The following is a 10,910-nucleotide window of genomic DNA, read 5'->3' on the forward strand; positions in this document are numbered from 1 at the left end:
GAGTGAATAAGTAACCGAGTAAATGAATAAATGGATGAGAGTGAATGAAAGAATATCAAATTATCTGGGTTGAGAAGAGCACTGGGGCTAAGCTCCAGAGAAGGAAACCCTCTAACGATAATCCTCTCGGGTTGAAGGGTTGAAGCTTTAGTATACAGGTAATAGAATTCTAATGAAGTCTTTACTGAATGTGTTTCTGCAGAAGTCGATGTCTTTGATGAATTATTTAAACTTGCCCCAGAGAAAGTGAACGCTGTCAAAGAAGTAAGTGAGCCCCCAGCTCTGCTGACAGAAAGTGGCCTATTGCAAGTTGCCTCGGGTGCTCAATTCTCCCTCTCCCTTCCTCTTTCTCATAGGCAATCATGGACTTTGCCAACAAGAAGATGGAGCGTTTAGGGTTGTCTGTGAAAAATATCGATACCCAGGTAGGGACTCTCAGGCCAGTACCTGGTCTTACCCAGGGGACCCAGCTGTCATGCTGCTCACTTTTCCTTTGGATATTCACTTAAAAAACGTTTTTCTGCTCTCTTGACAACTTGGATGATGGCTGGGAGATCCCTTCAGCTCCAAGAGGGCACAGGAGATTTGCACTGAAAAGTCCTTTTCTGTAAAGCTGTGATACCCTTCTCATGCTTGAGATCATTCCTTTCTGAGCAGATCCCTGTGCCAAGCACTAGGGGAGGGAGAAGGTGGTTAGGGTGAGATTCAATATGGTGTATTAAGTGTCTACACATGGTAAAACACTGGGCATGGTCCTGGGGTTGCAAAAATGCAATATGACCTTAAAGAACTTACAATCCATCTGTAGACCTGTGATGTGGAGGGAAAGCATGGAGAGAAGGCTGGGAAGTGAGGGAGACCTGGGTTTGAGCCTCACTTTAGACACATACTGGCTGGGTGAGTCACTGGTAAGTAATTTAATCATTCAGTGCCTTGCACAACTCGAAGTTGCCCAAAAGGTACCAGTTCATGTAGGAAAAAGGAGTTTCGTCACTGAGAGTTCTCTGTTTCAACGAAATTTTAGGTTGTGTATCCCCAAAATATGATGCTCAGACAGATATTTGTCTGAGAGGAGAGACTGAGGGAAAGTGCTTTAGAAACAATTAAGGAAGAGACCATATTGTGCAGGGAGGATCAGAGAAGGCTTCGTGGGAAAGGTGGCATCTGAGCTGAGCCTCAGAGAAAGGAAGGATTTCAATCCACAGAAATGAGGGGAATAGATGCTCCAGGAATGGGAGATGACAAATGCTCAGAGGTGAGATATGCACGTGGTAACAATCCAGTGGACTGTATAGAAATGAGTACTGGGAATGATGTATTGGGGCCCGATTATAGAGAACCCCTGGTGCTCAGCTGAAGAGTTCATATTTTTATACTAAAGGCAACATAGGAAGCCCTGAGGATTTTTGATAAGGTCAGTGATACAGGAAGCTTTGAGAAAGGCCAGTTCTTTCTAAGACCTTGGCAGGGAAAGAAAGGAGAGACATTGAATGATATTTTGAGGGGATGGTGGGGTCAAATGGTTTTATTAATTTATTCCACAAACATTTAAGCACCTACTATATGCTACCTCCAACATCTGATGCTAGAAATCTTTCATTTCTGCCTGCATTTGTAAATGTCTTATTAACATTCAGACTCTGCCCGAGTGTTATTAAAATGCCTTCTATGGGTCTATCTCTCTCTATGGATCCTCATTATTCATTGGTTTAAGCTCCTGAGTCTTTCTGCTGCCTCTGACCTGCTGAGTGACCCCTGTAGAATCATCAGATCTGGAAAAGAATAACTCAGGATGGAGAAAGCATTTGGAGATAGTTGAATGGATGGGATGATGTTACAAAGCATGACTATTGTGTTACTCTTCAGCATCCTCTGAGAAACTCTTAGTCCAAGACAAATAGCAGGAGGCCAAAACTCATCTAAAGAAATTCTATTATGGGATTTGAATGATGAGTTCACTCTTTGATACCCTTGAGGTTGCTCCATGGGATTAGATTAGCAGAGGATATGGTTGGCATCATGTCTCCCTTTGTCTCCCTATCTACAGGCAGGTATATTTGTGTGACCCCCATGGATGCCCTGTCTGATGGCTCATCCTGGTGCAGAGGTGAGCCTGGGTTTTCAAAGGCTCTTCTTTGGGAATTCAGATGCTATTAGGTCCCACAGAGATGAAAAAAGCTCTTTTAGCTGGAAGGCAACTCTTAGATCATCTAGTGCTACTCCCTCATTTTTCAGAATAGGAAGCCAAGGCATAGAGAGGGAAAATGACTTGGGATAGAAATGAATGGGATTTTTGCTCCCTTTTCTGTGCCTCTCAGATGGACTAGAATTACAGCAGGACAATGGAATACCAGAGCTATAATGTACCTCAAAGGTCAGCCCCAGTAACATCTTTTATGAGGACTTCTTCATTTGAAGACTTCCAGTGATGGGGAGCTCATTCTCTCCTGGGGAAGTCCATTTACTTGTTGGTATATTTGGGCATTTTTTCCCATCCACAGAGTTCCAAATAAAATCAAGGTAGAATCTTCTGTGCCTCAATCCTGCTTTTAGAATAAAACAAACTCCTCTCTTTGCCATTTTGAATCTGCCACAATTTGGCTACAGCTTCCACTTCCAGGTTGGCTATATACTTCTCTGACCACATTGACCTATTTTCTTCTCCCACCTCCACCTTTGCACGGGCAGTCTCTTCATGTATGTAATGCTCATTCTCATTTCTGCTTCTTGGAAGCCCTAGCTTCTTCCTTCAAGACTCAGGTCACATTATACTTTCTAAATGCCCAGCATACAGTAGGTGCTTGATCAATGACTATTGGGGGGAGCAGCTAGATGGCACAGTGGATAGAATGCCAAACCTGGAGTTGAGAAGACTTGATATCAAATCTGACCTCAGACACTTGCTAGTTGTGGGAACCTGGGCAAGTCACTTAACCCCAATTGCCTACTCCTTACTGCTCCTCTAACTTAGAATTGATCCTTAAATTGAATGGAATCGACTTTCTCAAAAATACAACCAGCAAGCCAGCCTTCACTGTGCCTTCTCTTGCAGTTTGCAGATGGAGTCATTCTAATTTTGTTGATCGGACAGCTTGAAGGCTATTTCCTGAACTTGAAGGATTTCTTCCTGAACCCCAGTTCTCCTGCTGAAATGGTGAGTTGTCCCCTTGGCCCCCAAGTGTACCGGGCACCAAGGATACATGGTGAGTTGTCCCCTTGGCCCCCAAGTGTACCGGGCACCAAGGATACAAAAATAAAAAGTGGAACAATCCTTGCCCTCAAGGAACTTGGTACCTTGGACAGCTCTAGCATCTCCTACAGTGAAGGTTTGGCAGGCAGCAAGTCTTAGGAGGCAATCCAGTCAGCCAGGTGCTTAATAAATGCTTGCTAATTGGTTGATAGGTGAGGCCACTTGAATTAAGGACCCTTAATCTCTTTGTCTGTCAAATGGGGCTGAAGAGAGAAGCCATGCACCCAAGGGATTGTAAAGAACCAGACAGTTGTGGGCTTTTATTCCTGATGAAATCACAGACCCCTGGAGGAAAGGAACATTCTGATCATTATCTTTCTAGTGCCTGTATTCTCCCCTCCCCAGAGAGGTGGATGGGATCTGTGCAGTGGGCACTTACTGTTTGGGGCCGGAGGGGGTGATGGGGAGGGGGCTAGAGGAAGTGCACTGGAGGACGGGCCTTTCTGGGCCTCTTCCCCATCGGCTCCCTTCCCACCCTGGGCTAGGTTTCCTTGTCACCCAGCAGCCCCATCAGGCTTTGCTTTCCATTGGCTGAGCATAAGGCATCTTCTGAACTAGATGAGCTGCACCCAGTCTGAGGAGCTGCTCTTTCCCCAGGCAATGGCAGCAAGCACGGCTGAGGGATAATGAAATGGGTTTCCTTTGTCAAAGCCTGTCAGGGTTGCTGTGAGAGAGGACAACTTAGCCATAGGCTTAGAGAGAGAATCACAGAATCAGAAAGCTGGGAACACACCGTAGTAGAACCAGAGCCGGACGGATCTCTAGAGGCAGGAAGGCCAGAACTGGGGAGGCCTTGGCTCTGTCCTTCTGTCCTCTCCACTAAGATCCAGGCCCAGTCACGGGTCAGTTTGTTCTAAGTCACACTGTGAGTCCGTGGTAGACCCAGGACCAGCCCCCCCCCCCTCCCTACTCCCAGATCCATTCTCCGCACCCTCTTTTTCCCTGTTCGCCTGGGAGGGAGGAGCCCTTCTCGGCTTTTGCCCTCCTGCTTTGGGCTGGTCTCCTGGACTGCTGCCCTGGCAAAGCCAGACTCTGCTCTTTTCTGTTCTCATAGGTGGCTTTTGTCTTTTCCAGCTGCATAATGTTAACCTGGCCATGGACTTGCTGAAGGAAGCAGACTTGCTCAAGTACCCGGTTAACCCTGAAGGTCTGTGGGAGCCTGAGAAAATGCTCCTGAGAAGGGGGTCAATTGTTGTGGCTTATTAACCAGAAATGGGCTTGGACTTCCTGGCTTTCAGGAACATAGGATCCTTAGAGCCAAGAAGCCTGTCCTTTTCCCTCCGTTGCTGCCTGGCCATCTGTCATAGAGGCTAACTTCAGTCAGTTAGTCAGTCAACAGACAACTATTAAACAGTTCCTATGTTAGGCTCTCTGCTAGGCACTGGGGATACAAAGAACTTATAGAAAAGCATCACAAAGCCTGGGTATCCTAGCTCAGAGTGAATTTGAGCATTTATGAACCTCAGTTTCTTTATCTGTAAAATGGAAGCAATAATACCTGTGGTGGCTGACTACCTCATAGGTTTGTCAGAAATCGCAGTCTTGGAAGGACCCTCAGATCTTCAAGGATTAAGGCAAGGTTAGTTCAGATCAGAGAAGTCTTCCTGGAGGAGGCCAATTTTGATTGGGAAGAGCCTCAGAACTAACCATCCAAAAATATACAAAGATTCTATCATGGGACAATCAATTCCTTACTCCTGTCAATTTTCCCAGCAGGGTGTTGCTCATAAGCCTCCCCTCTTTTTGACATCTATGGACAGGTCTGAATTGATAGTTGCTTGGGTTAGTGAGATAGCCTTTCCCCACTTTTTCATTCAATCCATCCTTCATCTCCCTTTCTCTTATGTATAGATTTGGTTTGTGTCACTGCTCTGCTCAAAAAGCTTCAAGAGCTCCCTATTACCTGTGGAGTAGAGACTGACCTCTTCTGCCTGGCCCTTTAGGCCTTTTGTAATCAGGCACCACCCTCTCATGCCAGTATTATGTTACAATACTCTCCTTCCCTGGTATTTAACCTGATATAACCCTTCAGATTGGACAACTGGTAGTTTCCCACTTTTGTGCCTTTGCTCCTGTAGTTCCTTCTGCCAAGGAACTACTTCCCCTTCCTTATTAGTATCTTATATTCACTCTCTCAATTTCTACTCATCCTTCAATTGTCCTGCTCCAATGTCACCTCTTCTATGAAGCCTTCCTTGATACTCCAGTCAGAAAGAACCTTGCCATCTTTGAAATTTTCACAATTTCCCCATCTTTCTTCCATCCTTTTTTATATTCAGTCTCATTTTTATTTGTTTGTCTGGTTTTATTTTATTTTGGCACAGACCAGTGAGTTCATTGGATAGGGAATGACCAGTGAGGAAACTCCCTCTACTAATGAAGACTCTTCTGCAATGTATGGGCTTTGGAAGTTGTCTGGGAGCACAGAAAAGTCAAATTACTGGCCCAAAGTCACACAGCTAGGAGATGACTGAAGCAGGTCTTCCTGCTGCCACAGCCAGTTTTATAGCTATTAGGCAACGCCTCCTACCTTTTATTATTATCTTTGTTCTTGCTGTTGTTGATGTTGTTATTGTTGTGTTACTCATGACACTTTCCCCAGAACTTTTCCAAAGCCTTATTTAACCCGGGGAGCCTTGGCACAGGGGCAAGAGTTGGATTTGTGGAGAGGGGACGTTGGCTCACATCCCAGTTCTGTCTTTTGCTAGGTCTGCCCTGAGCAAGATGCTCCCCTGCTTTGGGCTCTCAGTTTCTTTGTTTGTAAAAAGAAAGAGCTGGATCAGATGACCTCTGTGATCCGGTCTAGTTCATGCTCTCCTGACTCTGAGATATCCCCAGGCTGAGGATATCTCGATCCCAAGGTTCTGAGGGGGGCACCGACAAGGCGCCACTGGACCCCTCCAAGTCTAGGGCTCTCATTGGTGCTGCGGTCTGTACCTCACCTTCCTCAGGGGGCTGTGAGCAGCTTGGTGTGAGTTTGGCTCAGTCTGTTCAGAAGGGCTCTGCAAACAATTGATATTTAATAAGGGTTTGCTGAAAAAATGGATGAACCCACATAGAGACACTTGCCCCTCTCTCTTCTGTCCACAGACATCATTAATGGAGATCCCAAGGCCATTATGCGGGTACTCTACAGCTTGTTTTCCAAACACAAGGTGAAGGAGACTGCTGAGGGGACACAGACTGAAGCTGGGAGTTAGGCCTCCTTGCATGTGGTGTTCCCTTGGAGTGGTTTCTGTTTCCTCCTTTATGGTCTTTGCATGCATGTTTCATCTGTGAAGTAATAGGGATCCATGGAAGTTAATTGAGTGAGGGGGTTGGGATCTGGGAATCTGCTTATGTTTCAGCTAAGGCTTTCCATCTCCAATAAAATGTGAGCTTACTTCTGAAAGAATGTGGCCCTCTGACCTTGAATTCAAACTCAGGCCTTGTGGGATGGATGACTGTCCAGGACATCTGATCAACTCTTTATTCCTCATGCTCATGAGGGAACAAGCAGCCTTGCCCTGAGTTGCTGACAACAGCTCTAAAGGCTTGTGTTGGGTTTTCTGATGGCTAGTAAGAGTGGTGGTGAATGGCAACAGTCAAGCAGTCCCAGACCTTAGAGGGATCTGTGAGCAGGTCACTGAGCGCAGCTCCCACCCCTCTCCAAATCCCCTTTATTTCCTTCCTGTCAGTTGTTCATCTCATGTTCCTGTGAGCATTTCCAGGAATGAGAAAGTCCCTTCCCTGAGTTTTCTTGGATGGCTCTTATTGTCGGGGAGTCTTTGCTTGGATCAAAGGGCTGAAATTCATCTCACTACAAATCCTTACCGGGCGTCCCAGGATGTCAAGGAATTGTCTGGCATATTGAGTGGAACTGCTGTAGTCGACGGAGGGCAGACCGAGGGGGAAAGTGTTCCAGCATGGGCAGGCACGGATAAGCTGCCATCTTCCTGTTTGGGGGACCCAGCTCTGTTGAGGGTTAGATCCATCTGAGTGATGCAAGCATAATTCCCAGCCAGCCAGTCACAGGGGATGGGGGCTGAATGGAACTTCAGAAGGAGAGGAAACACATTGCCTAGTTAGGAAGTGAGCAAAGAAGAATACAGACAGCCTCTATTTGAAGATATCCATGAATGGGGTCACGATTGACTAAAAGATGGCTATCTTGCTTAGACAAGTCAATGAGCAAGTCTTATTCAGTGTTTAGTATGTGGCAGGCACTGTATTAGATTCTGGGGGCCCCAAGAACCCCCCTCCCCACAAAAGATGGACCAGTGTTTTTATGTTCGTTAGAGAGAATGAAAGGGATAGAATGGGGCAAGGGGAGTGAAGAGGGACCATCTAGTCTTTAATTCTTCATGACTTTGGTTAACGTTCTAGATATGATAGAGTAGTCTTCCCTTCCTAGGTCTTCCTAGTGTACCTGGCCACTTGGGAGGGTCAGAGGGAAGAGACAGACCCAGGGCCAAGGTCATAGAGTCCTAGAATGTCAGAGCTGGGAAGGGCCTCCGAAATTCTTTATCCTCATTGCCAACCACTGGAATTGATTGTTCTGAGATCCACAGACATCTGGTGCCAACAAGTTTGAAAATAATCATCTTGCTTCTCCCAGGAAATTTAATTAAATCAGCTCACCGAAGGAACTGTATCTAAAACTAAATCCTGTGGCTATTTTCACATATTTTGTAGAAAAGAAATAAAAAAAAAGCTCTCCTTGGGGTGGTCTAATGGTCCTGCCTGCCTGTGGGGGAGCCCGTGCAGAGCTTTCTCTTAACTAAGCTCTGGCATTTCTGTTTTCTAAAGGAATAAAACCTTGCAGGAGGATTAAAGATGGTATTTGCAGGGCTTCAGTGCTAGAGCTGAGGAGATTATGCCCAGAAATTGGCATTTTAGGTGGAAAACCATCAAGGGAGAAACAAGCAGAGGAAGAGGGGGAAGGAGCGTAGGTGGCATCCACAGCTAATCAGGATGTTGCCATGGCCGTCCACAGCAAGTTCAAATGCAGCTCTGAATTTGGAATCCGGGGTGAGCTCCTTGGATGAGGGGCTTGGATCCCCAAGATCCCTTTCGGCTTTAAATGCTAAGCTAATGCCTCCCCTTGGCATTCAAAACTCTTCCCAGCCTCTATAAGCCCTTTCGCATGTTGTTGTCCACTGTATTTTCATTCAATGTCCCTCTGAGACAGAGGCTAGATCTCCATTTGACAAGTGAGGAATCAGGGTTCTAAAGAACATTTAACTTGCCCAAGGCCACCCACCAGAAGCGTTGTAGAGCTGGTACTTGGAGCTGTCCTTGGTGACTGTATCTGCTACTTCTTATCTTATCATCAGCCTCATAATGCTTACTCCTACCTTGGTGCTTTCACCCATGCTGTTTCTTTACCTCCTAAAAGTCTCCCTCTTCTCTGCCACCTGAATGTGAAAGGCCAGCTTTCTCTTTCACTGCACGCAGTCCACATGGGTTTCTCTCTCCTCTAAGCATTCAGCTCTTGTGCCAGGCTTTCTAATCCTTTCTGGCACCCAGAAAATGCTGGAAGGGACTTTGCAAGGAGGCTTGGTGAAGCAAGACCAGAAGGGTGGGTAGTTGATAGTGACAACAGTGAAGAAGTTCAGGAAGCAAGGCCGAGAACAGAACCAGGGTTTAGAAATGGGGGACTATGTCTGGGGGTGGGGTGGGGGAAATAGATATAGCAGATTGGGTTGGAGGTCAAGATCCAGTCAGAACAAATGTGCTAAGCCAAGATCGGGACTTCCAGGGGGGTCAAATTCAGGTAGGATGGGAGAATCTTTAAGATTCAGGATCCTAGATTGTTATCCAATAAGGTCATAATGGCAGAGCCTTTGTGGAAAGGAGAAGCTCTGAAGGCCCTTAAGGATCGGATTGGCCTTGGCTTCCCATCCCAGGTGTGAAGGATACCTCCTATAGCCCCTACTTTGCAAGGCTCCCCCAGTGAGGACACTGATTATCAGTCATGGTCATGAAACAGTCATGAAACAAGCTGTTGGTTAAGGTGCTGATGGGATTGGCCATAAGGTCCTTAGACATGAGGGCACAGCTTGAAGAGAAAGCTACCCTCATGCAGGAGAAGGTCATCAGATCATAGATTCAGAGCTCAAAGAGACCTGTGGGGACATTTCTAGTTCAACCCCTCATTTTCCAGAGCAGAAAACCTGAGGCCCAGAGAAATATAAAAAACTCACCAGATTTAGAGCTGGAAGGAACCTTGCAAGCCCGACTATCTCAACTCATTCATTTTAGAGATGAAAAAACTGAGGAGGCTTAGAGAATCTGTTACTTGCCCAAGTTCACACAGCATCTCCACATTTCTCCATCTTGGATTTTTTTAAACCCTTCCCTTCTGTCTTAGAATCAATACAGGGTATTGTTTCTAAGGCAGAAGAACAGTAAGGGTTAGGAAATGGGGGTTAAGTGACTTGCCCAGGGTCACACAGCTAGGAAGTTTCTGAGGCTAGATTAGAACCCAGGACCTCTCATCTCCAGGCCTGGCTCTTAATCCACTGAGCTACCCAGCTGCCCTCTCCATCTTGGTTCTTGATAGTGTTGTGTGTCTTAGTCTCTAAGTCACTGACGAACAGGGTCTGGATCTTGCTTTTGCCTATAGAGGGCTCAAAATAGCGAGAGACAAGCATCTCCTGATGATGGTAGAGGACACATCGAGGCTTGAGACCCACTTTCACTAATCCTAACTCTGACTCTTGAGTTTTTACTTCCCAACTAGCTTTACATCCATGAAGTAAGTGTTCAGAAGTGACGTTTTAGGAAAGCAACATGGCAATAGATCACCTAGTCACCAATCTGCTTATTCCCCTTGCCTTGATGAGTCCCCTGCTAGGAAGATTCCCTCAGGAGTTTATTAAAATATGGGAAAAACCAGTGGTAGCAGGATTTGCACAGCAGATTTTCTTTTGTTAACAGCAAAACATTGAAAACAATCTGCATGCTGTTGATTGGGGAATGGCTGGAGAAATTGTGACATATGGACTAGAATGATATTGCCCACAAAGGACTTGGTGACTAGGAAGAAGACAAAGAAATATGGGAAGAATCTGAAGTGATGCAGAGGGAGGAAATTACCCCAGCCTGATTGATATACACTGTGACTATGCCAGGAATAAAGAAGAATAACAACAATCACAACATTTTATAGCATCTGGTCTTGGTGTCTCCTTTGTACTTATCACAGGATCATGGGTTCGAGGATCTAAATATGGAAAGGACCTCAAAGGCCGTCTAATTCAACCCCTCACAGATGAAGAAACTGAGGTCCAATGGTAAAGGGGCAAAGAGAATTTTCTGAGGTCCCTCAGCAGCAGAGGGAAGATTTGAACTTAAACGTTCTGATTTTAGAACCAAGGCCTTTCCCACTATTTTATCACCCACTTAGTACACCCTCCCTTGTGTAATGGCATGTTTGTCCTTTTATTTGATTGTAAACTCCCCAGAGTCTCTCTTTTTTAAATCCTTTACTACTTTCTGCCTTAGAATCAATACTAAGTATCAGTTCAAGTGCAGAAGAATGGTAAGGGCTAGGTAAAGGCCATTAAGGGACTTGCCCAAGGTCACATAGCTAGCAAGTGCCCGAGGCCAGAATTGAACCCAGGAATTCCTGTCTCTGGGTCTGGCTCTCCGCCCACTGAGCCATCTAGTTGCCCCT

The 10,910-nt window shown here is 45.9% G+C and overlaps 1 protein-coding gene across 5 annotated transcripts in view; it reads left to right on the plus strand.

The window, feature by feature from the left end:
* The window catches only part of PARVG (parvin gamma), a 28,916-nt gene extending 18,514 nt beyond the window's left edge, over positions 1–10,402 (plus strand). For 2 of the 5 annotated variants that reach the window (XM_007502776.3, XM_056797500.1), the window contains exons 9-13: positions 203–264; positions 357–425; positions 3,053–3,154; positions 4,325–4,397; positions 6,341–6,641. In XM_007502776.3, the coding sequence (XP_007502838.1) occupies positions 203–264; positions 357–425; positions 3,053–3,154; positions 4,325–4,397; positions 6,341–6,450 (416 nt within the window). In that variant the 3' untranslated portion in view covers positions 6,451–6,641. Of the gene's footprint in view, positions 1–202; positions 265–356; positions 426–3,052; positions 3,155–4,304; positions 4,398–6,340; positions 6,642–10,171 lie in introns of those variants that run through there. The other 3 variants (XM_016425589.2, XM_007502781.3, XM_007502778.3) reach the window with 3 other exon arrangements.
* The last annotated feature ends 508 nt before the right edge of the window (positions 10,403–10,910 follow it).

The sequence above is a fragment of the Monodelphis domestica genome, chromosome 5, assembly GCF_027887165.1.
Source record: "Monodelphis domestica isolate mMonDom1 chromosome 5, mMonDom1.pri, whole genome shotgun sequence".
Lineage (NCBI taxonomy): Eukaryota > Metazoa > Chordata > Mammalia > Didelphimorphia > Didelphidae > Monodelphis > Monodelphis domestica.